General features: G+C 54.5%; 2 protein-coding genes across 5 annotated transcripts in view; one reads left to right on the forward strand and one right to left on the reverse strand.

Moving 5' to 3' along the window:
• Positions 1-10,784, forward strand: part of Opa3 (outer mitochondrial membrane lipid metabolism regulator OPA3) — a 27,844-nt gene extending 17,060 nt beyond the window's left edge. Inside the window, exon 2 of the mRNA XM_015987262.3 lies at positions 8,966-10,784. Within this exon, the coding sequence (XP_015842748.1) occupies positions 8,966-9,387 (422 nt within the window). The 3' untranslated portion in view covers positions 9,388-10,784. The remainder of the gene's footprint in view (positions 1-8,965) is intronic.
• Positions 10,591-27,186, reverse strand: Vasp (vasodilator stimulated phosphoprotein). Of its 4 annotated transcripts, XR_013051457.1 has the most exons (14): positions 26,758-27,106; positions 18,868-19,039; positions 18,615-18,780; positions 15,747-15,831; positions 14,923-14,960; positions 14,567-14,808; positions 14,339-14,433; positions 13,234-13,285; positions 13,051-13,084; positions 12,786-12,831; positions 12,548-12,638; positions 11,536-11,593; positions 11,188-11,419; positions 10,591-10,730 (listed from the first exon to the last, which is right to left on the reverse strand). XR_013051457.1 is itself a non-coding variant. In XM_006993749.3 (13 exons), the coding sequence occupies exons 1-13, from the start codon at positions 26,760-26,762 to the stop codon at positions 11,382-11,384; spliced, it is 1,125 nt and encodes a 374-aa protein (XP_006993811.1). In that variant the 5' UTR covers positions 26,763-27,186; the 3' UTR covers positions 10,591-11,381. The 4 variants fall into 4 exon arrangements, 3 of the variants coding, with proteins under 3 accessions (XP_006993811.1, XP_076428835.1, XP_015842746.1); XM_006993749.3 differs by having other exon boundaries at positions 10,591-11,419; positions 14,339-14,436; positions 26,758-27,186; XM_076572720.1 differs by having other exon boundaries at positions 10,591-11,419; positions 13,051-13,087; positions 14,339-14,436; positions 26,758-27,097.
• Positions 27,187-27,281: the final 95 nt, after the last annotated feature.

Consider the following 27,281-nt stretch of genomic DNA (forward strand, 5'->3'; position numbering starts at 1 on the left):
TGTCTTCAAGTTTATTTGTGTGTGTTTGTAGTTGAAAACAATTCAGTAAACTTAACAGATGGAATCATTTGCCACCAAGCCTGATGGACCTGAGTTGGATCCCCAGGATTTGCATGGTAGAAGGAGAGAACTGGTTCCCGCAGGTTGTCCTCAGACCTCCACGTTCACATTATAACACACACACAACTATAGACACACAATAAATAAATACAGTGGAATAAACACTTTTTAAAGTCCGGGTTGGGGTGGCATATATCTGTAATCCCAGCGCTTGGCTTGTTGCTAAACACTTCATGTTTGAGGGGCTACATAGAAAGACCCTGTCTAAAGCAACCCAGTATTACAGGTGGCATGGTGGCACATGCCTGAGAATCAGCACTTGGGAAATAGAGGCAAGAAGGTCAAGAATTCAAGGTCATCATCCTCCACAAGTGAGCTTGAAGCCATCCTGGGCTCTGTGAGACTTTGCCTCAAAAACAAACCAAAAGATTAATTTTAAAAATCATATTAGCCAGGCAGTGGTGACGCACGCCTTTAACCTAGCATTTGAGAGGCAGAGGCAGGCAGATCTGTGAGTTCCAGGCCAGCCTGGTCTGCAGAGTGAGTTCCAGGACAGCCAGGGCTACACAGAGAAACCGTGCTATAAAAAAAAAAAAAAAAAAAAAAAAAAAAAAAAAGCCGGGCGGTGGTGGCGCACGTCTTTAATCCCAGCACTTGGGAGGCAGAGGCAGGCGGATCTCTGTGAGTTCGAGGCCAGCCTGGGCTACCAAGTGAGTTCCAGGAAAGGCGCAAAGCTACACAGAGAAACCCTGTCTCGAAAAACCAAAAAAAAAAAAAAAAAAAAAAAAAGTCCATATTAACCAGAAAAGCTGCCCTCTGTTTATTCTGCCGTTTGAGGAAGATCACGGAGTTGCCCACCGTGTGCCCAGCCCTGTTCTGTGCCATGCTGGGTTCCCAGTGGAGCCCTGGTCAGCTGCAGCCCCAGCCTCATGGATTTACAGCCCAGTGGGGAACAGCTGCACACACTGTCCTCAGTGCTCTCTGTGCCATCCTGGTTATGTGGGGAGACGGGGCTGGGCTGGACCCCGACTCCTCCCCCCAGTGACTCACAGAACCCCCTCCACACCAGCTCACAGCCTGTTGGGCACTGCCTGTCCATCCCTGGCAGGCCCTGCTGCCCCTTTGTTGGTTTCATTGGTGGACAAGCTCCTATTGGAGGGACCAAGATGTTGGAGAGCCACCCCAGAGGAGAACGGCTCTCATACAAGCTTCAGCCAGTTGCCCTGGCCCCAAGGCCATCCCTTGGCTGGCCTCTGTGAGCGCTGTGGGCAGACTGACAGGAAAAGCCTGCCTAGCAGCTGGGGTGCCATTACCCACCAACTGGACACATGTTCACTGAGCAGCTACTATGTCCGGATCAGCCAGGAGCAAGACAAAGGCTAGCATCAGCACCATGGAGCTGGCACTCCAGTGCAGGAGCAAAGAGCTGGGGAGATGGTGCTGTGGGCACAGTTTTTGTCGGGCATGCCTGAAGCCCTGGATTCAGATCCCAGCACTGCATAAACTGCATATACCTGTCATCCAAACACTCTGGAGGTACCTCGTGTTCAAGGTGGAGAACTCCATAGGGAAACTCGGGTAAGAACAAACGGTCACAACTGCAAGGCCTGGCAGACCAGGCCCCTGCGTCAAATCAGTCAATAAAGGTTTATTAAAACAGCCATGTGAATTCATTTGTACATTGTTGCTGGCCACCTTAGCAGAGTTTGAGTATCTGAGACTCCGAGCTGAAAACAGTTACCACTGCCCCTCAGAGAAGAGGTTGGCTGACTCCACACAGCAAGGGCACACAAAGGCCTCTGGTCTCACAGGAGCTGAGCGTGGTGGCGCACGCCTTTAATCCCTGTACTGGGAGGCAGAGGCTGTTGGGTCTCTGTGAGTTCTAGGTTGGCCCGATCTACATAGTTCCAGGACAGCCAGGGCTATGTAGAGAAACCCTGTCTCAAAAACAAAACAAAAGAGTTGCTGTAATCAATCAAGAACACGTGTAATTGTGTAATAATTCGGTTCTCTCTGTATGCAGATCAGTGTTGTGTAATTCGGGGCACGTGTGTGTATATAATGACATTGTGTGTGATGTTGCACACATGTCTCTGGAATGACAGTTCAGTGAAGTCATCACCCAGCAGTACTTCCTCCTGTGTCCTGTTTTGTGATAATCCAGTTCATAAAGCTAAACTATATTGGCCTGGAGAGATGGCTCAGCAATTAAGAGCTCTTGTTCTTACTGAGAAGTCAAGTTCAATTCCCAACACGCACACAGTGTTTCACAGCCATTCCTAACTCAGTTCCAGGAGATCAGTACCCTCCTCAGGCATACCCGTGGTACACAGATGCACAAGCAGTCATTCACACACATAAGATGATAAATGAACGTAGTGAGTCTTTGTTCCACCAGCCAGCTCCCAAATCATGACACAGACTTATTGCTAATTGTGGAAGTTCGGCCTTAGCTTAGGCTTGTTGTTAGCTAGCTCTTATAACTTAAATGAACCCATTTCTACTGATCTGTGTTCTTTCACATGGCACAGTTACCTCTACTGTGTAATGCCCATGCTGCTTGCTCTGCGTCCTGGCTTCTCCGCCTTTCTACTTCCCAGTGCCCTTTGTGCCTAGAAATCCTGCCTAGCTATAAGCTGTCAGCTTTTTATTAAACCAGAGTGACACGTCTTCACACAATATAAAGGAATATTCTACAACAAATAAATATATATATAAAAGAATTATATAAAGCCAGGTGTGGTGGCGCACAACTTTAATCTACCAAGTGAGCCCCAGGAAAGGCACAAAGCTACACAGAGAAACCCTGTCTCGAAAAACCAAAAATTAAAAATAAAAAAAATAAAAATAAAAACTAGCAAGCTTGGGTGGGTGTGCCTGCACGCTCAGTCACTCGGGAACAGATGGCAGGGCCACCGGAGCCTGGGAGTCCCCAACAGCCTGGGAAACACAGCAAAAGCCTGACTCTGCCAAAGCCAGGGCAACTCGGAGCTCCAGGTATGACCATATCTGAGCTCTGCACAGGTGTGAGCAGCCACAGCGGAGGAGTCTGGGTTCGTATGTCGGATCTGTCTAAAGTCTAATTAAAATGAAAAGTGCTCACTGCTTTCTACCTGACTGGATTTCATAAAGGGGAGCCCATATAGCCAGGTGTAGTGGCAAACCCCGATAATTCCAGCACTCAGGAGGCCAAGGCAAGAGGGTGCCAAATTCAAAGCCAGCCAGGGCCAGGTGGTGGTGACACACGCCTTTAATCCCAGCACTCGGGAAGCAGAGGAACGCGGATCTCTGTGAGTTCGAGGCCAGCCTCGTCTACAGAGCGAGTTCCAGGACAGCCAGGGCTAGACTGAAAAACCTTGTCTTGGAAAAAAACAAAAAGAAAAAAAGCCGGCCAGTGTACCTGGTGAGAGAGAGCCTGACTCTAAAAGAAAACAACAACCCTTTGTAAGGGAGGAGCAGGGAGCCAACAGCTGATTTGGTGACCTCAGGTTACAGAGTCAAACTCCAGTTCCCTGTTAGGCCTGCTCGGGTGGACCCTGTCACTGATGAGCTAGATGGGTCTACAGAGGGGCCAGCAAACCCCGAGAAACACTCCTGTTCACTGGCCGCCGCTGAGGCCTCTTGACAGGGCAGGTGAGGTGACTCGGAAGCTGCAAAGCCTCCTGTGGGAGCTAATGCTCCTGAACTCCTCTGCGCGTCCAGAGTTCCCAGGCCTGTTTTCTTCAGATTCTTCTGGGCCTCTCTGCGACATCCCTCCAGGGCAGGGAGCGGGACCCTCAGGATGGAGCCTGGGACCTGCTATTGCCCAAGGAACCATAGTAAGAGTCACCAGACATTATAGAGTTTATGTGGTCGGCGTGAAGAGGTCAGTTATAATCACGAGCTATGGTTGAAAACTCAAGCTGAGCCAGGTGGTGGTGGCGCACACCTTTAATCCCAGCACTCCAGAGACAGGCGGATCTCCGAGTTTGAGGCTAGCCTGGTCTACAGAGTGAGTTCCAGCCAGGCAGTGGTGGTGCACGCCTTTAATCCCAGCACTTGGGAGGCAGAGTCAGGTGGATCTCTGTGAGTTCGAGGCCAGCCTGGGCTAGACAGTGAGTTCCAGGAAAGGCGCAAAGCTACACAGAGAAACCTTGTCTAGAAAAACCAAAAAAAGAAAAAAAAAAAAAAAAAAAAAAAGAATGAGTTCCAGGACAGCCAGGGCTACACAGAGAAAACTAAAAAAAGGAAAAAAGAAACTCTGGCTAGCTGCAGTAGTGCATACCTTGAACTCCAGTGTGTGAAGCTGAGGCAGGAGGATAGCCTGGACTACATACTTGCAAGACTCTGTCTTAAAACAATGAGGGAGGACAAAATGCCTCTGAGGATAGAGGTGCCTGTCGCCAAGCCTGAGACCTGACGTCAGTCCCTGGGTTGCACAGGGTTAAAGGGGAGAACGGACTCCTGCAGCTTGTCCTCCGACCTCCACACGAGTGCTGTGGGACAGAAGCACTGCACACCCACACACACATATACACACACACACACACACACACACACACACAATGTCAGAGGTAAACAGGACCAAGTGGAGGCTGACGAGATGGTTCAACAGGTTAACTCACGGTGGAAGAAGAGAACCAATTCCCAAAAGTCCTCTGACTGCCACCTTCTCAAAGTGACTCATTTGACGCACACACACACATGCTGATAATGAATTCAGAGTAAAGACAAGTGAAATAAAAGAGAAGCCAGGTATGGTGGTGCCTGCCTGCAATCACATGAGCACATAAGCACACACACACACACACACACACACACACACACACACACACACGAAGAAAAATGTGCAAATGAGGGAAAACAGAAATTCTATCACTAGCAGAAACAACTAGTGTGTGTGGCCAGTGCCTCAGGACAGTTTAATGGGCTGGACATTCCAAAGACCTTTAAAGATTATCTCTCAGGATCCCAGGGCAAAGGCCAGGCCTCTGTTCCGAGGCTAATCTTTGACTGTACATAAAAGAAAAGTTCCCAGGATGGAAGAGAGAATTCAGACAGAAGATAGAGGGGCGGAGGCAGGGAGACGGACAGAAGTCCCTCAGCTACCCTGTGGAGCACAGACTGGTCCATCACCAATGCAATCAGCACTTAAACCCTGAGGATTGAGCAAGTCTTCCGGGTCTGTTTCACCATAGAGGTAGGGAAAAGTATTTCAGATATGCAAGGATAGCATCAAAGTCATTATCAGCCACAGAGTGAGCTTGAGTCCAGCCTGTGCTAGGTGAGAGTCTGTCGAAATAGGAGCTAAGATCTGGGCATGCTGGCTCATTCATAGCTGTAACCCCAGCCCTTGGGAGGCTGAGATGAGAGACGTGCTATGAGTCTGGGGCCCGCCTGGGCTACAGGGTAAAACCCTATCTTTAAAGAAAAGCCTGTGAAGATGGCTCACTGGACCTCCTGCTAAACATGGGAACCTGGATTCAGATTTCCAGCAGCAACATCAAAAGGTGGACTTATGGCTAACAAGGTGACCCCAATGCCGTGTGGCCAAGCCTAGGGACCTGAGTTCAGTTCCTGGGACCCCCACAATGGAAGGAGAGCTCCAACTTCCATAAATTGTCCTCTGACATCCACAAGTATGCCTTGGTATCCACATAATCACACAATACAATAAATAAAATAATTAAAAAATTAAAACGAAAGCAGGGTTGTGGCAAACATCTTTATTCCCAGAACTCAGGAGGCAGAGGCAGGCAGATTTCTGAGTTCAAGGCCAGCCTGGACTACAGAATGAGTTCCAGGACAGCCAGGGTTACACAGAGAAACCCTGTCTCAAAAAACCAAACAAAATTAAGATGAAATTGGACGAGGTGGTGCAAGCCTTTAGTTCAGCAGTCAGGAAGCAGAGGCACAAAGATCTCTGAATTTGAGACCAGCCTGGTCTACATTGTAAGATCTAGGCCATCCAGGGCTATATAAAGAGACCCTGTCTCAGAAAAACAAAACTCAGAAAACCCAAGAAAGAAGGATTCAAAACCCCAAACACCCTTTTGGAGATGATACTTAGGGATATACTCCAAATCTAAATCCAAATTGCCCAAAGACAGACTAATGAGACCAGACATTCCAGAGTCCTAAAGCTCATCTCCAGATCTCAGAGCAAAAGTCAGGCCTCCGTGTGGGTAATCTTTTCTTTCAAGCCTGGCTGTCCTGGAACTCTCTTTGTAGACCAGGTTGACCTCAAACTCACAAAGATCCACCTGCCTCTGCCTCCTGAGTGCAGGGATTAAAAAGCATGTGCCACCATGCCCAGCTTATCTTTACATTCTTGACTGCACATAAAAGAGAGATTTCCAGGTCCAAAGAGAGAAACAGTTTTCAAATAGAAGATGGAATCCAGCCAGGGATGGTAGAGAATGCCTTCAATCACAGCGTTGGGAGGTAGAGGCAGGAGGGTCTCTATCTACATAGCAAGACCCTGGCTTAAGCAGGGCGGGGAACTGAAAAAAGAGGGGCGGGGTGGTGTGAAGACTTCACGGGAAGACAGCCTGCAGCCTTGGGGACCGCCGGTGTGTCCGGGGTGGGGTGGTGTGAAGACTTCACGGGAAGACAGCCTGCAGCCTTGGGGACAGCCGGTGTGTCCGTGACTGACTGAAAACAGCATTTGAGGGAAAACAAAAGCTTCAGAGACACCGAGAACCAGGGCAGCAGCTCCAGTGGGTGAGAGCTTGCTTCGTGCTCACGAAGCCTGCATGGGGTTCATCTGCAGTCCTCCAGCATTGGAGAGGCAGAGGCAGGTGGATGTCTGTGAGTTCCTGGCCACAAGGCGAGGCCTTGTCTCAACATACACACACAGGCATACACACACACACACACTCTAACACTGGCGTGCACACACACACACACACACACACACACACACACACACACACACGCGCGCGCACACACACACACACACACACACACACACACGCACACACACACATACACACACTAAACAATTGACAATAAGGGCTTAGGCGGGATTGTGAGAACAAACCTAACTTACAGAGCAGAGCACTGGTACAGGCTAGGGAGGACGCTCGGTCAAGATCAGCAGCTGCCCTGGGTGGGGAGCACTCAGGGGGCCCAGTTATTTTCCAGGGCTTCCTTTTACGGGGTCCAAGAGGGATTTGGTTGCTAAGGGTGCACTGTGGGCAGTTCTCTTCCTCTGGTTGATCAATTAGGTCACAGTCACTTTTATGCCAAGCATACACTGTCCCATAATGTATAATTTAATTTTTAAATATTTTATTTCTTATTTGTGTTTATGAGCGTGTATCTGTGTGTGCCATGTGTGTTGGGGTGCCATGGAGGCCAGAGGAGGGCGTCAGGTCCCCTGGAGTGACAGGCAGTAGTGAGCTAGAAGCTGCACTCAGATCCCGAGCAGGAGCAGTGTGAGAGCCATCTCCCTGGCCCCATAATGCATGGCTTTAGTCACGCACACCCAGTATGCACAAGCATACCACGGTGAGTAGGGGATCCTCCCAAAATTTACTTGAAGACACAGTTTAGTTTTTGTTTGTTTTGTTGTTTTTTCAAGACAGGGTTTCTCTGTGTAGCCCTGGCTGTCCTGGATCTCGCTCTGTAGACCAGGTGGTCTTGAACTCACAGAGATCCGCCTGCCTCTGCCTCCCGAGTGCTGGGATTAAAGGCGTGCACCACCACTGCCTGGCGATTAATTTATTTTTGTTTTATGTATATGAATGTTTTGGGGGTCTTGTACCATGGGACCTCCTTGTGACTCTACCCCTGCAGTTGTTACCAGACTGGAAATTTCTCACCCCCCAGCCAGGTTAGCATTATCACTCATACCCTCTTTCCAAGACCTTCTGGATATTTTTTAAAAATTTAATTTGTGTGTGGTATGTGTGTATGTGTTGTGTATGTGTGTGGTATGTGTGTATGTGTATGTACACGTGTGTACACGTGTGTATGTGTGTGTACACGTGTGTGTGTGTGTGTACACGTGTGTATGTGTGTATGTGTGTGTGTATGTGTGTGTGGTGTGTATGTGTGTGGTGTGTATGTGTGTGTGTGTGAGTGTGTGTGTGTGTGTATGTATGGTGTGTGTGTGTGTGAGTGTGTGTGTGTGTGTGTGTGTGTGTGTGGTGTGTAGCTCAGGGGGTAACTCTGGAGTGGGCTTCTTCAGGTTCTGGGGATAGAACTCCGGTCACTGGGCTTACATGGCAGGCACCCTGACCCACCACCAAACTGTTGCTGACTTTGGATGTTATTTTATTCAATTTTTGGTTGTGTGTTGTTGTTTTTTTTTTGGGGGGGGGGTGTTTGACACCAGAGTCTACCTCTAGCCCAGAATGGCCTCTTGTTTCATTCCCCTGAGTGCCAAGATCATGGCCTCCTGAAGCACCATGACCTGTCTACTGGAGGGGCCTCTCATGTTGTTCGGGCCAGTTTCCAAAGATGACCTTGAATCTTTTTTTTTTTTTTTTGGGGGGGGGGTTCGAGACAGGGCTTCTCTGTGTAGTTTTGGTGCCTGTCCTGGAACTCACTCTGTAGACCAAGCTAGCCTCGAACTCACAGAGATCCTCCTGGCTCTGCCTCCGAGGGGCTGGGATTATAGGCCTAGGCCATCAAACTCGGTTCCAGGTGGTGCCGGGGATTTTAAGTGTGGGATCTCGCCTGCTAGGCCAGCGTTCTACCGACTGAGTCACATTCCCAGCCCCTGGACCATTTTAAAACCACGTCCTCGGGTCCCCCCCAGGCCAGATAAGTCCTTATTCTAAGTGTGCGGACTGGGTGCCTGTCCTCTACGCAGGCGATTTTGGCTCTGATCCTCAAGACACGGAGCAGGGGCTGGTGCTTACAGGGGACAAGGAGCATCCCAGGCCACAGCAAACCCTGACCCCTCTCTCCCCTGCAGTGTACCACTGGGCAGAGATGCGGACCAAGATGAGCATCATGGGCTTCCACGCTGAGTCCATCAAGCCACTGAACGAGGTGGCCGCGGCCGAGCTGGGCGCGAACCTGCTGGGCGAGGCCATCATCTTCGGCTGCGCCGGCAGCTGCCTGCTGCTGGAGTTCTGGCGCCAGCAGTCACTGAGGCGCCGCAAGGAAGGGGAGCGCGTGGCCTCCCTGCTGTCGCTGAGGGACGACTTGGACCGCCTGGAGCACGTGGTGGACGAGCTGCAGGTGCAGATGCAGGCGGTGGTGCAGAGGAGCGAGCTGGACCAGCTGAGGGCCGAGCTGCGGGCGGAGCTGGAGGAGTTCAAAGGCCAGATCTGCACGGAGCGCCAGGAGCCTGAGCCTGAGCCTGAGCCCCAGCCTCCCAAAGCCTCCTTGTAGAGACCGCTAGACTCTGACCTCGGAGGACGTGGACTGCTGTCTGGCCTTGTGTGCCTGGCCTCTCTGCATGGGCCCATCCCCGACCTGGGCCAGCTGGCATGCCCTGGTCTCGGGGCAGAGGGGTCCTAGGCCGGGAGTGGTGTGAGTGCTCCTTTCCACGGGGGTCTCTCACCCACTGGTGGGGCATGCCAGGGACGCCCCCAGATTCCCAGCCTTGGGCACCAGCACTCGGATACCGTACTTGGAAAGGGAGGGCACAGCCACCTAAGAAGCCCTCGCCTAGGGCACTGGCCCAGCACACTGGAACACTCCCTGCCCTGGAGTCCGACCCTACCTCCTTCCGTCTACCTCACTTTTAAGGAAAAGAGGCCAGGTCTGCACGGTCACTCTGGCTCCTCCTGCCTTTAGTCCGAGGTGCCTGTCCGGCATTCTCTCCTTGGTGGACCCTCCTCTAGTCCAGGTGCTGTCCACAAGCTGGCCGGGTGCCTCTTCCTCATCATGTCTCAGGAGGAAGTTGGTTCTAACCAAAAATGAGCCATTCTATCTCAGTCCCATTCCCCTGTCTCCACTCAGCCCTCATTTCCACCCCCTATAGTCTCTTTACTGGATTCTGTAAGGAACCACCTGTACCCCTAACCTCTGTCCGCCACCACCACCCACGTTTCACAGCATTCTCAGGGACCCCCCACACACACACCTTTGGTCTTCCAGGCAAAAGCCACTTAAAATAAGGCAGACAGCCTCACCTCTGACCAAATGGAACATCCCAGAAGACCGATTCACTCCCTTAGCCACTCGTTTACTAACCCACTGGGCCACAGAGGGGTGGCCTATGAGCTCTGACTTCTATTTTTTTTTTAAATATTTTAAATGTTTTATAATTAAAGGAGCCCCAGGTTAAAGAGTGTGTCTCAAACCATCATGTGCTGAGTGGGCAGAAGTGTCATTAGGAGAGGACTTGGGCGGGGGAGGCCGTCATCTTCTGAGACCTTTCCCAGAGTTCAGCCGTAAGACTTAGGGGACACACCGCCCCAACACCAGGATGGAGGAGGCCGGCTGGAGGACCACCGAGGGGAAGGGCAGAACCAGGAGTGCGGACGACGGGACAGGGGGAGCGGGAGGCGGGGGGCCGTGGCATCCTTGCAGGGGTTCCCCCAGCTGGCAGGAACCCCCCTCTTCCAAGTCACTCCAGAGACCTTCACATTTATAAAAACCGCAGATTTATTCAGCGAGGGCCCGTGTCCACGAAGCTAAGGTGTGGAAGTCGGAGGACCTATTTTTCCTCTTCTCCTTCCCCTGACTTCATCTTCCCAGAGGGCAAAAATGGTCTGGACCCTGAAATCCTAACCCAAATAAAAAAAACCACAAAACTGAGGTTCCAAAAACGTTAAAGAATCTTAATTCCTCATAGAAAAGAGGGAGGAGCCAAGGCAACGGGGGCGGTGTTCCTCGGGTGAGGGGAATCCCCCCCACCTGCTGGGATACCTCCCCTCTTACATAGCTGCCTCCAATGGGATAAGCCTGGGGCTATAGCATTTAAAAACTCCCACACCCCATTTTATCAAAACCAAAGAGAAAAAAAATTTCCCTTCCCCCCAAAACCCAAATATATATATATATATTTTTTCTTCCTTAAAAAAAAAAATCCAAGGCATTAAAGCGTTAAAGTGAATCCAGAACAAGGGAAGGTGAGATCCCTCCTTCCTTCCTCACTGTGGGTTACCGGTACATCCCCAGCAGAGGAACCAGCCCCAAGGGGATGGCAGAGGGGAAGGACCAAAGGGAACAAAGGGGCGGGACCTCCTTAGCCAATCAGCAGCCAGCATGGGTGTGGCCGTGGCACCAGGAAGCCACACCCTCTGGGGTCTTCGGAGTGGGAGACAGTGGTGGAGAACGCCTGGTGTAGCCTTCTGGTGTGCGGTCAAGTTGAGGCGGGGAAGCAGGCGCCAGGGGGGAAGCGCAGAAGGAGAAATGGGTCTTCTGGGTCCCCGTGGTCAAGGCGAACCCCGCTTCCTCAGCTCCTGGACAAAGGCTGGAAGGAAGGAGGAGGAAGAATTCAGGCCAGTCTCTGCCCCTCCCCTTCCAAGGCAGGCTCCTCCGCGGACACCAGGCCCTGGGAAATGCCACGTTAGAACAGAGGCGCCTCACCTTCGATTATTTCCTCTTTCATCTTCTGCAGCTCCTTCCGCACCTCTTCCAGAAGCTCCTGAGAAACAATCAACAGGGGACCTGCACTCGCAGAAGCAGTGACCTCCTCTCTTACTTCAACTTTCCTCAAGTTCTTTAACAAATTTTTTGTGTTTGCTTGTACCCGTATATGCATGCGCGGAACCTCCACTGAGGAGGTTCCGCGGATGGAACTCAGGTTGTCAAGACTGGCACAGCACCTTTATCTGCTGAGCCATCATAACGGCCCACTTTATTGCTGGGACAGGGATGGATCCTAGGGCATCTTAAATGCTACCTAAGCATACTACTGCTGAGCCACACCCCAGCCCCTCACTGGGGACTCTAGGCAGGGGCTCCACCACTGAGCCATACCCCAGCCCCTCACTGGGGGATTCTAGGCAGGTGCTCTACCACTGAGCCACACCCCAGCCCCTCACTGGGGGATTCTAGGCAGGGGCTCCACCACTGAGCCACACCCCCAGCCCCTCACTGGGGGATTCTAGGCAGGGGCTCTTCCTCTGAACCACACCCCAGCCCCTCCCTAGGCACTCTTCTGCTGACAAAGTTCCCCTTCTTCCTTCCTCTTTGACTGAGAAGACAGAGGAAGCCGGTTCAACAACCTTTCTCACCCTCATCCTTTGACTCAACTGCCAAGGTCACAAAATGATGGGGATGTTCTATAGAAGAATTCCAGATCTTTGGGGCCAGCAGAAGCTGGAGCGCATCCAGTAAGAAGCTTGCCAAATGCGCAGTCTCCTGCCAACTCTGACTAGAGACGGATAGCGGGAGCCACTGAGCTGAGTGAGCACTGTGCGTACTCAGCAGGCACGAGTGACAGATGGCACGGCCTGTTTAGGCGCCGCCCTCCCGGACCCCGCCCACCATCTCCCTTTCCCACACTAGGAGACTGGGCTTTCTAAGCCTTCTCTGGAACCATTCAGGACCCAGGTCTGTCACTCTGGGCACCATGACAACTGCTGCCCCAGGGTACCTGCTTCACCCTCTCCAAGTCAGAGTCATCACTGGAGCTGGGGGTGGAGGGGTGGGCCTCGGAGGTAGTCACAGAAGATGATGACTTCATCCTGGAAGGGTTGGTGTGGAACAGGGATGAGGTTAGGGAGGGGCGCTGCACCCCCTTTTCCTGGTCCAGAGGTTACACTGTATTCCCTCTTGGACAAGAGAAAAGTTCAACACTTTTGAGGGGTGGATTCCCAATACTGATGGTCTACCTTGGCAAGGTTGTGCTGTTCTTCTCCCAGGGTCTCCGCACAGATTCTGGGTAGATGGGGGAATCAACAGATCAGAAAGATGGAGACAAGCGCTGCCCCTCACCAAAATATACCGCCACCCAACCCACCGGGTCAAAGAACTATTTTAGAAAACCACAATCCCCAGAATTATTTTCACAGGTTTCCCATGCAAGTGTGCTTTCAAAGCAAGAACAATGCATCCTGGGATTTGTAGTTTCTATGGCTACATAGGGCTGTCACTCACCACTCTGGGCGGGGACTCGGGCCTCTGGTTCCTCCTGCTGGCGGTAAATAAAAGTATCATAAACCACCCTTTCCATGCCAATGTTCCTCCTCCAGGTCCAAAGCCAGACCAAGCCTGCCACACCTCCTCCCTGCCCTGGGGTACATATTAAGGACTATAGAGCAGGAAGAGCCCCCGACTTACACTGGCTGAGTCGTCTTTGGGGGGCTTCTCCCCAACCTGTGTGGCTTTCCTTCTGCAGAGGGGCAAGCAAGAACAAGCTACAGTTCACGGTCCGCCACTCAGCAGCACCCCTCCCACTGCCCAATCCAGAATAATCCGAGAAGTTAAAGAAGGGGCCTGCGAGGCGGCTCAGCGGACAGAGGTGCTTGCCACCAAGCCAGATCACCCGATTCAATCCCAAGGACCCATGTAGTTGAAAGTAGAGAACTAAATCCTGCAGATTATCCTCTAATCTCCAAATATGTGCCCACACATATAAACACACACACACACACACACACACACACACACACACAGACAGACAGAATAAATGTAATAATTTTTTCTTTTTTTTTAAAGAGGCAGACATATCTCTGTGATATCAAAGCTAGCCTAATCTACATAGTGTCTTAGAAAACAAAAGTAGATAAGAACAGCATGGCACAAGCCTGTGATCCCAGCATTGAGGCAGAGGCAGGAGAATCATTTCAAGTTCCAGCCCAGCCAGGGCTGGGAACAGCAACACCACCCACAAAAATCCAGTTTAGGGCCAGTGAGATGTTTCAGTGAGTAAGGGTGCTTGCCGCCAAGCCCGACAGCCCGAGTTCAATTCCCAGAACCCACACCGTGAAGGAGAGAAAGGACTCCTCCCAGGTGCCAAGGGCAAACTCATACATGCGATGAATGAACATAAACTTAAATTTTGTATAAAAATATCCAGCTTAGAGATTGTTCCTCTAGAATTTGGAAGGGTCCCCCATAATCCCCACCTCCGGAAATCATAAGAACTGTAAGGGTGAGCAGGTTTCAACATCAGCAAGCTGAGGTTCTTAAGAATCTGTTTCCAGAACATTCAAGTGGAATCGCCTGGGGTCCTAACACTGAGAGTCAGGACATGTTGCAGTCCGTGAGCCACCTCAGAGGACGACAGTCTCCAGCACTGTGTCCCAGACATGGCTGTCACCATCAGGCAGGGCTGGCACCCCAGCACTCGGGGCTGAGAGGCCCCATGCGGGGCGCCATGGGCACTCCCAAAGCCTGGCCCCCAAACTGCCCTGTGGCTGACTCCTGAGGGCCCCATGCTCACCTCCGGGCCAGCATGGCGTTCATCTCTTCCATAAGCCCCCCGCCAGTGCTTCGACTCTCAGCTTTGGGGGCCAAGGGCCCCCCAGAGGCCTCCTCCTGCTGAAGGAATGAAAAAGGGGAGGTGGCTTTAAAGGCAGGCCAGGTGACCTCCCAGGCCTCTTGTGACACCTTTGGGGGACTCTGACCACCTCCCATTGTCCCCTCAGGGCTTCACCTCCCAGACACTCACCTTGCTCACTTTCCTGAGTTTGGCTCCAGCAATGGCAGCAGCCAGGCCTGGGGCCCCGGAACCCCCACCACTGGGGCCCTGTGCTGTAGGGAGAGGGGGTGCAGGGGGCGGGGCTCCCCCTGCTCCGTGACCTGCCGCAGATACCCCTGATGGGGGAAGGCCCGGGGGTGGAGGGGGACCCGGAGGAGGGGGAGGTCCTGGAGGGGGAGGTGGACCTCCCGCTGGGGGAGCAGGTGGACCTCCTGCAATAAACACACAGAGAATGTTATTACTGAGAGAGAAGCCTTCTTCTTTGTCCGGCCTGCCCAACCTGGTCCACCGGGGAGGTCCCCGTGACGCGGAGGTGGAGCCATTACCTGCGTTAGAGACCCGGCGCTCCATGTGCTCAGGCTGCCTGTACACGGGAAAGGAAGCTGCCTTCAGTACCCAGACCAAGCCACGGGGCCAGAAGCCTCTGGTTCCTCCCTCAGAGGTCACCAGCGAGGCCAGCGGCTCCCTCCTACATCTGCCTTCAAAGGGCCCAGGGAAGGAGGGGTGAGAACCAGGGGCAGGAGGCACCCATGGGGGCTGGGCGGAAGCCTGCTTCTCAACTGCCACACGTAGCTGATTATAAAGTAGCCAAGGGTCTCAGAAAGCTGTGGAACCCGGGTGCGGAATCCGGGGCGCTGGAATGGTGCATTCTCTTATCAGATCCTTGGGGTGGTTTTCTTTTTTTTCTCTATTGAGACAAGGTCTCACTGTGTCGCCTCGGCTGGCCTGGAACTTACTCTGTAGACCAGGGTGGATTCGGACTTGCAGATGTGCCCGCCTCTACCTTTCATTGAATGTTTGGAATTGAAGGTATGCTCCAACAAATCCAGCAAGGGGTTATTTTACTATAACAAGGTCTCATACTGATTTCGAAGGCAGCCTGGAATTCACTCTGTAGCCCAGGCTAGCCTCAAACTCTCATCAATCCTCCTGCCTCTGCATCCTGTGTACTGATGACAGACAGGTGTGGGCTGCCCTGCCAGGTCCAGCCTTGCAGTACATTTCTTGAACTCCGGGAGCTTGGGGAGTGGTGTCTGAATGCTGTTTGCTTCCAGACCCTTGGACCTTGGACCTTTCCAGAAGGTGAAACCTGGCAGGGCTCTGAACTCTGGGAGCTACAGACCACCCTAAAGGGAGGGAGGGTCCCCACCTTTTCTGTTGTTCCTGGTCCTCTGGGGAGGGGCCATTCTGTGCAGACCAGGCAGGGGGTGCTGGGGCCAGGGGAGGGCCACCTCCTGGAAGGTGAAGGGAAAACACAGTGAGAATGTGGGAGCTCTCCCCTCCTCAGTCTCCCCTCCCCTCAGGATGATGTCATCCCACTGAACGAGAGACCCTAACATCCCTCCATAGGGGGCAGCACACAGGAAAGACAGCAAGCAGCAGCCTCCTGGGCCTGAGGTGTGGCGAGGTGGGTGCTGCTGGGACACAGAAGTGTCACTAGTCTCTAGGCCATGCAGGCTGGAAATCTGCAGGAACAATCACTTTTCCAGCCCCGAGGGAACGCACACAGGCCTGCGCCTCTCATTACATTTCTCCATGCACACACAATGGGCGAGCCATTCCATTAGTACTGACAAGGCCCTGCAATGCCAACACCTCAGTCAACCTACAAAAAGCAGAACAGCTACCTAGGACACAACCTTGAAAGTGCCGTCGAGGGGGCTGGGGGTGTGGCTCAGTGGTAGAGCACCTGCCTAGAATCCCCCAGTGAGGGGCTGGGGGTGTGGCTCAGTGGTAGAGCCCCTGCCTAGAATCCTCCAGTGAGGGGCTGGGGGTGTGGCTCAGTGGTAGAGCCCCTGCCTAGAATCCCCCAGTGAGGGGCTGGGGTGTGGCTCAGTGGTAGAGCCCCTGCCTAGAATCCCCCAGTGAGGGGCTGGGGGTGTGGCTCAGTGGTAGAGCCCCTGCCTAGAATCCCCCAGTGAGGGGCTGGGGGTGTGGCTCAGTGGTAGAGCCCCTGCCTAGAGTCCCCCCAGTGAGGGGCTGGGGGTGTGGCTCAGTGGTAGAGCCCCTGCCTAGAATCCCCCAGTGAGGGGCTGGGGTGTGGCTCAGTGGTAGAGCCCCTGCCTAGAGTCCCCCCAGTGAGGGGCTGGGGTGTGGCTCAGTGGTAGAGCCCCTGCCTAGAATCCCCCAGTGAGGGGCTGGGGGTGTGGCTCAGTGGTAGAGCCCCTGCCTAGAACCCCCCAGTGAGGGACTGGGGTGTGGCTCAGTGGTAGAGCCCCTGCCTAGAATCCCCCAGTGAGGGACTGGGGCTTGGCTCAGTGGTGGAGCCCCTGCCTAGAATCCCCCAGTGAGGGGCTGGGGTGTGGCTCAGTGGTAGAGCACAGGGCCCCTCGTTCAGTCTCCACCAACTCAAAAAAAAAAAAAAAAAAAAAATGACAGTCTTGGCCTCATTAGGGAACTTAAAAAAAATAAATAAAAGGAGTCCTGTTCCCAGTACTAGACCCCATATATCACATCACTACCACCCCTGTCCCGTGAGTTGAATAATTTGAAAAAGTAAGAAATACCATGTAACCAGGCACAGTAGCACACACCTTTAACCCCAGCACTAGGGAGGCAGAGGCAGGGGGATCTCTGTGAGTTCCAAGCCAGCTAGGGCTATGTAGAGAAGCCCTGTCTCAAAACAAAGAAATGAATAGGAAAGCCGACTCCTGGGGGGTAAGGCAGCTGCTGCTGGCCCTGGAGACCCGAGTTCGGTTCCTGGCCCACACGGTGGAAGGACGGCAAACTCCCACCCGCTGCCCCTCTCTTCCACACAACCAGAGCCCAGGGTGCACACACTAAATGGATCAATGCAATTTAAAAACTTTAAAGAGGGGCTGGAGAGATGGCTCAGAGGTTAAGAGCACTGGTTGCTCTTCCAGAGGTCCTGAGTTCAATTCCCAGCAACCACATGGCAGTGCACAACCATCTGTAATGAGATCTGGTGCCCTCTTCTTATCTGCAGGCAAACATACAGAAAGAACATTGTATACATAATAAATAATCTTTAAAAAAAATAAAAACTTTAAAGAAGTAGAAACAGCACACGGTGAACTGGGATGGTACCCAGGATCTGGCACACACTGGGCAAGCCTGTACCACCGACCCTTCGCCACAGCATGCTCCCTGTGGACTTTGTTTTACACCAAATCTGGCTATGTAGCCCAGGCTGGCCCAGGACTCTCCATCCGCCTCACCTCAAAGGCTCATATTACAAGGATGTGCCACCATGACCAACACAGGGAGAATGGTGGAGGCTGGACAGACAGACATCTTGGTCCAGCACATGGTCACAGGGAACATGCGATCACACCTCGGCACACACCGGGCACGGACAATTGTCACGGGAGTTTTCCATGATGTCCATGGGTTAGCTGACTTACAGACAGGTAGACCCAAGCCTCCAAGCGCAGGATGGCAGCTTCAGGCTTCCCAGCACTCACCCCAAACCCCATTTAAAAAGAATTAAGTGTATGGGTGCTTTGCCTACACATACATGTCTGTGAACCACATGTGTGCCTAGTCCCCACAAAGGCCAGAAGATGTCAGACCTTAGGGACTGTGAGCCACTCACCACGTGGGTGCTGAGAATCAAACCCAGGTCCTCTGGAAGAGCAGTAAATGCTCGTAAGCACCGAACCATCTCTCCAGACCCCCAGCATGTGCATGCACACATATGTGCACACACACACACACACACACACACACACACACTTTTTTTAAAAGATAGTCTTATGTAGCTCAGGCTGGTCTCAACCTTGCTGTGTAGCTGAGGATAGCCTCAATCTCATCATCCTCCACCTGCCAAGCACTGGCATGCGGCACCAGGCCTAGTTTATGCAGTGCCGGGGACTGAACTCGGAGCTTCATGCATGCTGGGTGAGCTCTCGACCTAGAGATCGCTGTTCCCAGTCTGATTTTACTGACTTGTTTATTCGTGACGGGGCTATGTCATCCAGGCTGGCCCGGGACTTGTTACAATCCTTCTGCCTCAGTCTCCCAAGTGCACGGACCCCGTCCCACCCGCCCATCTAACCTTCCAAGGCCTCCAGGGCGCTGGCCATGCCGGCTGCGAACTGGGCTGCATCCTCCTTGCTGCCGAAGTTGAGGCCCCAGACCTGGCGGGCATCGCGCCACTGATGGAAGACGGGAGTGGCCTGGTTGTACTTAACACCCCGGATGATGGCACAGTTGATAACCACCTACAAAAGGGAGCGGGCAGGTAAAGGGGGACCAGCGCTGGGCGGCAAGAAGACAAGGGCCGGAGGACGGAGGGAGCGAGCCCGCACCTGCTGGTCCGGCTGCATCTTGCGGCCAACGACTCGGAAGGAGTTGGCGGTGGGGTTGTGGTAGATCTGGACTCGGCTGAAGGCCTGGGGACCGGTGCCAGCCGGGAGCCAACGCTTATTGCTGTCATCGTACACCATCACGGTAGCCCGGCTAGAACAGATGACCGTTTCGCTGCGAGGAGAGAGAGCAGAGGGGCCCGTCACACTCTCCATGTGGGTCTGACCAGAACGGGAGGGAGGGAGAACACACAGCGGGAGACAGAGAGATGGGGAGGATTCAGACATCCTCCCCAGGGGCCCGCACGGAGCGGGACACCAGGAGAGGGTGACATATAGCAAGAAGATATTAGAAAAGGGAGAACAAAGCATGGACCAGAAAGAAAAAAAAAAAGGTGCCGGACACCAAACTGATGATCCAAGCACAATCTCCTGGACCCATACAGTAGAAGCAGAAAACTGATTGCACATAGGTCCCCCCCTCCCCCGCCCCGTGAGGGGCTGGGGTGTGGCCCAGTGGTAGAGCCCCTGCCTAGAATCCCCCAGTGAGGGGCTGGGGTGTGGCTCAGTGGTAGAGCCCCTGCCTAGAATCCCCCAGTGAGGGGCTGGGGTGTGGCTCAGTGGTAGAGCCCCTGCCTAGAATCCCCCAGTGAGGGGCTGGGGTGTGGCTCCGTGGTAGAATACTCAAGCTTGCCCTGCTTGCTCAAGGCCCTTGGTTGAATCCACAGTACTTTTTTTTTTTTTTTTTTTTGGTTTTTCGAGACAGGGTTTATCTGTGTAGTTTTGCGCCTTTCCTGGATATAGACCAGGCTGGCCTCGAACTCAGAAAGATCTGCCTGCCTCTGCCTCCCAGTGCTGGGATTAAACGCGTGCGCCACCGCCGCCACCACCACCACCACCCGGCTCCGCAGCACTATTTTTTAAAAAAAAGATGCAGACTGACAGATGAGCGCACTGTGGGGAAGAGATGAACAGGCAGGCTGCACACAGGAAGAGGCAGAAAGAAAGATAAGGTAGGGAGGGCTCAGAAGGCTGGAGCTGAGGACCTCGGGGTCCTGGGCTCAGCCTCTACAGCCTTAATCCAAAGTGAGTACAAGCTGAGTAGAAAAGGCAGAGATGCCGGGACTAGCAGACAGCCAAGAAGTGAGGTAGGAACAGCCCCGGGCTGGCCTCAGTTTCCCGGTCCCTACCACGTCTCCAACCCCGCCTCTGCGCCTCTGCTCTGGGCTCAGGTCAGATGAGGAAGCTGAGGTCGGAGGGCAGGAAGGTGTGAGGAAAGATTCCAGGACCCCGGTGAGCTTCCCCAGAGGCTGCTTTTACTGGCCACCTGGTCCTTCTGGTTCCCCGGGGCACACACACACACAGCCATTTGGCTCACATTCCTGGCTGCAGTCACGCCCTGTGGCTGGGGATGGAGACACAGCGGTGTCCCAGACAGATCTCCCTGCCACCAGTGTGTTCCAGTGCCGGGGACAGACCTGTGCTGGCAGGAACACCTCGCCGCTGAGCAGCCGGCCCAGCCCGGGGGCCAGACAGAGCTGAGGAGAGCCACTGGCTGGCTGACAGGGCAAGACGCAGCCCAGATTTGGGAGTGGGACACCACTGACCTAGCTCTGACCCCCCCACCGCCGCAGCCGCCGAAGCCCATGTCTTCCACATGGTCGCTTAGGGAAGACATGATGGGCCCTCCCTCCCTCCCTCCCTCCCAAAGGCCTCGAGAGGTAGGAACGAGTCTAATTACTTAAAAGGACTGGGCACAGTACCTAGTATACACTGAGCACTCTGTCACTCAGCAAGCACTGGGGTACTGAGTGCTTGGTCAATGTCAGCACCATGTACTCAACCAGTCAGTACTGAGTCCTCAGTACTGTCAGTACTAGGGTACCCTGAACATCTCCATCACACAAGACCCTCTCCCCCCACCCCAAACCTGCCCTCCTGGAAGGTCCAGTTCTCCTCCAGGGCAGGCACTAAGGCTCCAGACAGGAAGTAACTTGGCCAAGGTCACACACACAGACAGGGGAAGTGGGGGGAGCTTAGGCCCCACCCCCCACCAGACAGGGGAAGTGGGGGGAGCGCACCCCACCCCCCACTAGGCTTTTTCCTGAAAAGAAGAAGTTTGTGGTTTCCAGGGGAGAGAAACTGTACCCCACAATGGCTGGGCTGGGGTCTGGGGTGTGTCGCTATGCAGTGAGAGGTCAGTGGGGAATGCCCCTCGGCAGGCAGGCCCCTGCACTGCAGACCGAGCCCGGTACCCCAACTTTGCATGTACGTTGCCCCTCTATGAAAAGGCTGGGCTCATGCCTCCAGCCTTCCCAAGCCCCTCACTCGGCTCCCACTGCAACCCTTCAGGGTGGATGCTATTCTTCCAGGGTGCAGCGCAGAGGGCCCAGAGAGGTGGAGTATCCCACCCACAGTCACACAGCCCCGCCGCGGCACAGGCAGGCTCCTAAGCCAGATGGCTCCCGGGTCCCAGTCCTAACCACAGAGCTGTGGGTTCTACCCACACATCAGGCATCACTGGAAACAGGCATAGCTTCAGGGACCGTTTCTGGCTCGGGCACCCTGGGCAGGGCAGGGTTAAAGCCTCACCCACACCTGCCGCCCACACCCAGGGCAGACTCTGGCCAGATGCCCAGGGTATCACTGCCCCGCCCCGGTGCACTTTGGCCTCCCAGGTGGTCCTGCCCTGTCTGCCCTGGCTCCGGTCGGTCCCCTGGTCCAGAGAGGACACTGCTGGCTGCCTGAGCTCGGTCCCACCCTTTAGAGAAGGACTCTGTTAAGACCCAATCTCAGAGTGTCCCGGTCCTCCAAAGCCCTGTCCGCCGCCGTGGCCCCAAGGCTGGTGAGGTCGCCCGTTCTCACGGCTGTATCCCCTCTCCGCTTGCACATCCCCGCTCCGCCTAGATGTCCTCCCTTTCCACAAGCCCTCCGCCTCATCTGCACACCTCAGCCGTCCTTCCTGCTCCACAGTCTGTGGAGACACCCTTGTAACTTAAGCTCAAGATAAAACAAAACCCAGAACTGGCCTCAGCTGGATGGGGCCGGAGCCCATCATCGTCCTAGCACTCAGGGGGCAGAGGCAAGGGGGAAATCTCAAGTTCGAGGCCAGCCGGGTGCTACACAGTGCGACCTGGCCTCAAATAAATGCCCGGCTAGGGCTGGAGATCCACGGGGCTTGCCTCCAAGCCTCAGGCCTCGAGTTCGATCCCGGAAACACACTGGCGGAAGCGAGAACGGACTCCCACAAGCTGTCTTCTGACCATCACACACCTGAAGTCAAACTAGATGATTTTTCTTTTCATAGCTGAGGACCGAACCCAGGGCCTACCACTGAGCTAAATCCCCAACCCCACACTAAATGATTTTTAAAAAATCCTCAAAACAGAAAAGAAAAGGTTAAAAAAGAGTAATCCGGGTCAAAAGCGTGAGAACTTGGAAGTGTTTTTCCCTCCTGGCCCTCCTGAGAAGCTGCCTGTGTCAGCCACCACCTTTTTTTAACGCAGCGCCCCTTTGAGCCACACTGGTCACACCCCTTCATACTCTGCCTTTTTTAGAAATATCAGCCCCACTGTTTCCTCATCTTTCAGTGAGGTTAAGGACTCGAGGCACACTCGGTTCAAATGGGAGCCTCCCCGCGCGCGCGTGCGCTGTGTGATCTCTGCCAAGCGTCTCCACCTCTCTGTGCCTGCGCTTCAGCATCCGTCAGAGGCTAGGCCTCAGTCTAGATCATCAGTTCACTGAGTGCTGCGGGTGGAAACTGGAGCCCAGAGCCCGGAACGGCGGCGGCATTGACCCTCAAATGTCAGCGGCTACTGTTGAGTCTGCTCTTTACAACTGCTGAGTCCTCCTGAGCGCTGAGCACCATGCTAGGTTCTTGGGATCCTTGGGGACCCGATGTTTCAGCAGAGGAAATAAAAGAGGGCTGAGTATCCCAGGCTAGAGAACATATGCCCGTGATCTTGTACTTGGGAGGCAAAGCGGCAGGATGGATCTCTGTAGGCTTGAAGCCAGCCTGGGCTACATGGTGAGACCTTGTGTCAACTGTCCCAAAAGGGGCTGAAATGGAAAATCCCCACAGGAGGGACACGCATGTGACCCCGACAACCTGAGCTGGATCCCCAGAACCCACACGGCGGACAGGGGAGACCCGACTCCCATAGCTGTCTTCTGAACTCCACACCCCTCACACACGCCCATCCTCACCAAAATAAATAAATGCAAAAACTAACAACCTTTTTTTTCCTAAGGAAAGAAAAATAACCGAAAATTCCACAGCCAGGACCTCGGCAGGGATGGGGTGGCAGGGTGAGTGACCCCCATTTCTTGAGGGTCTCTTTTCTCCCTAGGCGGCCAGTTCCACACCCACCCTCCCTCAGTGTCGCTTCACTTCTGGAGCCCCAGTCTCCAGCCTGGGATTCCCCCACTCACTGAGTCTGCTGAAGGAGAACAGAGGCCTGAACCCACAACCCTGCAGCTGACACCCCCACCCCGGCAGTGGGAGTCCTAAGAGGGAGGGCACGGAGGGGACCCAGCCAGCTCAGGCACCTTCCTCATTGAGTCTGGCCCTTCCCTTCGCTGCCCGCAACCCCCAAGCCTTACCTCACCAGCTCCTTGCACCATTGACACTTCACACACACACACATACACACACACACACACACACACCCTCATCCTGAAGCAGGCACACCATGAAACCACACACACACACACACACACACACACACACACACTCATCCTGAAGCAGGCACACCATGAAACTCCATACACACACACACACACACACACACACACACACACACACACACTTTCATCCTGAAGCAGGCACACCATGAAACTACACACACACACACACACACACACACACCCTCATCCTGAAGCAGGCACACCATGAAACCACACACACACACACACACACACACACTCATCCTGAAGCAGGCACACCATGAAACTCCACACACACACACACACACACACACACACACACACACACACACACACCCTCATCCTGAAGCAGGCTTGCAGACAGGTCAAGTTCTGTCTATGGAGTTTTGGGGGGTTCATTTTACCCCATCCGGTGGGCCTCAGTTTCTCCTAAGTGAACAGGAAGGCAAAGGTGCTCCCTTAGGCGGGTTGGCTTACTGAAACAGGCTCAGTGTAGCCCAGGCTGAGCTAGAACTTACTCTGTAGCCCAGGCTGGCCGCAAACTTGCTATGTAGCAGAGAATGACTTTGGGGGGAAATGTTTTTTTAATAGTGAATGTGTTATTTGTACAAAAACAAAACACCCCTCACCACAAATGGTTCTTTTTTTCTTTTTCCATAACACCACTGTTAAACAGTCCTGGGCACAAGTTCAAACGTTACAACCTCCAAACTGTTTGACTTTATAGATTTATTTTTGGGACAGGGACTCAGTAGCCCAAGCTGGCCTCCAAGTGGTAGCTCCAAGTGCTACCGTTACAAGCATGAGTCACCACACTGTACTCCCAAACTGTTAAACTTTAACAGGCCATTTCCTCAATGTCTCTGTGGCTCAGTTTTACTACCTGTAAAATGGGAGCAAGACCAGGACACAAGCTTGGACTAGCATCATGCTTAACTGTGGTGGAGGTTTAAAGGGAATCAGACCCGTATTACGGCGCCTGGCACAAAGATGTGTGACTGAACCGGCCTCGTCATTTCAAAATAAAGTAACAGTCGCTGCTTCTGTTATTACTGCAAGAGGAAAGGAATGAACCCAAGTGCTTTCAGAACGCTGTCTGCCCAAGGCCTTCAGACCTCTGACCCCTCCTCTGCCTTCCCAGCTCCCGGATGCAGCAGACACTCGGCAAATATTTGTCAAACTGGGAGAAAAAGAACCATATCTTGTAATTTTCCATCTCAACTAACTCCTTTCCCACTGCCCCAGGGCTGTCCCCAGACAAACCAGTCCTTCCCATTCCCCAACACAGGAACCTCTGAGGGCCCCGGACCCAGGCTCCTCGGCTTCAGGGCCTCAGTTTACCCAGCTGGGAAAAGGGGATGAGTCTCTCTCTCTCTTAATCCTAGCCGTCCTAGGATTAAAGTAACACAGCCCAGCAAGTGGCCAAGGACAAGGGAGACCCTCTCTTAAGAGGGTGGGGGACCAGGTCCACTTGTGGCCACCCTCAGGGGAGGGAGGTCTGTGCCGGGTCACAGCCAGTCGAGGGGCGGGCTGCAGGAGGACCCGGGGCTGGGGGTGAGGGTGCAGGGGGCCGGCCTGGACGTTGCTCCTGCCCTTTTACGGTCTCAGCGAGTGAGGCGGCACTAACTCGGACATCCGCCATCCGCCTTCCACCGGGCCTGGGACCGGAAACGGGTGGGGGAGGGGCAGGGCTGGGGGCAGCAGGAGAGGAGAGTGGGGAGGGGGGGGGTGGAGGAACTGACCCCCTTTCGGGGGACAGCACTCCCAGGGGGGAGGGAAGGGCAGGCAGGAAGTCTTCAGGGTGTCTCGAGGTCCCCCCTTCCAGCTCCAGATCCCAACACTCCCACATGCCAAGGGACGGACGCGGGAGGGAGGGAGGGGTCCCCGCTCAGGGTCCTGGAGAGGAATGTCACCCTGATGTCAGAGGGCCGGAGCGGAGGACGTGCGCACGGGGTTAAGCCCAAACTGTCCTCAAGAGACTCCTCCTCTAGCCAGGGGCTTTGGGGCAGGAAGTGCCTGCCGAAGTGGAGGAAGGGAGATAGTATTGTCAAGATGTAGCCCCAAGGGAGAGATTATGGGGGGCGGGGGGACGCTGAGGGGAGGCCTCTGCCGGCCCAGCCCCGCCCTCAGGTGAGCCCAGGAGTTCAGGGCAGGTCCAGGGGAGACATTAATTAAAACCAAACCAAACAAAAAAAAAAGATCCCTAGGTCCCCCTCACCCCCGGGATTAAATTCCTGAGAAGAGAGCTGGAAGGAGCTGGTAAGCCTGGGTCCCTGAGGGAGAAGGCTGTGACCTTGACGCTTTCCAGCGCCCCCTCCTCCAATCCCACGGCTTGGGGAAGGGGGGGGGGTGACACCGGGCGACACTGAGCCCAGGGGGAGGGGCCGTGATGTGGGGAAAGCAGCTGGCCCACAAAGCTCACTCGGGGGCCCGCCCCCCACACCAGCTGTCTCGACAGGTGAGTCAGGAAGACAAAGGCCCCCCTCCCCCAGCTGCCGCGCCCCCTCCCTCCCGGGCCACCAGGTTGGGGGGGCGGTCCAGAGCCGCCCTCTGGCCCGGGAGTCGCCCCGGGCCTGGAGTGCTCCCGGGCCCTGGGACCCAGCCTGGGTACCTAGGGGGAGAGGAGTCCCATCCAGACCCTCCAGGCCCTGTGTGGATCAGATTCGCAAAACCCCTCTCCACCGGAGAACCTCCGTGTCCCCCAAATGTAGAGGCAGCAAGAAGTACCCCCGAAGTTAAGGACCGCGGTCCCGCTCTGGGACACCCATCCAGCGCCCCAGACGCAGGGGTCCGAAGACCACTACCCGAGAGGCTCAGAGTTTCAGAGCTCGGCTTCTCAAGCCAGCCTCCCACTACCTCCCCAAGACCTGGACTGGAGTTTGGGGCGGTAACTCTGAGCCCCGCTTACACCGGATGCTTCTACCTATCTGCCAACTCGGAGGTGCTCCCCCAAAAGTCTTCAGGTTCTGAGTCCCGAGAGCGCCCCTAAACCTGAAAGCCATCAGGAGAACCTCAGCCGGCGCCGCCTCAAGCCTTTGGGGAGTAGTGCGGAGAAAGGGGGTGTCGATATTTACAGATCGCTCCCGGAGGCACCGGCTCAGAGTTGGGACGCCCGAAGCCCGGTGTCCCCCCTAAATCCAGCCCTGAACGAGCCGAGGGGGAGGGGGACAAAGGCGGGGCGCGGGGCCGGCGCCCGGCTGGAACCGGGCTGGGGGGTTCGGGGCTCACCTCATGGCTGCGCGGAGGGCGGGCGGCGCGCCCGCGGGGAGTGCTCCCGGGGCGCCCCTGATTGGAAGTGCAAGGGTGCGGGGCTGGCTCCAGGTTCTGCTCAGTCTCTCTCGGGGTCCCGCCCCATAGAGTCCAGCTTCCTGGGGAGAACGTGGACCGGGCCGGGGCGGGTCCTCGCGCGCCTCCGCCCTCCGCTGCTCTGATGGACTGAGATCCCGTGTGATGGAAAGCGGGGTGTAGAGTCCGGACCTCTCCGGCGCACCCCCTCGGCCGGCGGCACCGACGCGGTTACTCTTACTACTGTACTCTCTTTGCTACATTTCGTTCCAAAATTCCACTCCCCGCGCCCACAATGCCCCGCGCCTTAAAGGGGCCGTGAACACCTCCAGGCGGGGGATGGAGAGCGTTTAAAAGGCAACGCGGAACCTTCGGCTTCCGCAATTGCACGCCTTCCCCAGCCTGGTGGCGTGGGGGTGCACCCTGGGCCTCACCCCCGAGCTGGAGGTGGAAGCGTGGTGGAGGAG

The sequence above is a fragment of the Peromyscus maniculatus genome, chromosome 1 (assembly GCF_049852395.1).
Source record: "Peromyscus maniculatus bairdii isolate BWxNUB_F1_BW_parent chromosome 1, HU_Pman_BW_mat_3.1, whole genome shotgun sequence".
Taxonomy (NCBI): domain Eukaryota; kingdom Metazoa; phylum Chordata; class Mammalia; order Rodentia; family Cricetidae; genus Peromyscus; species Peromyscus maniculatus.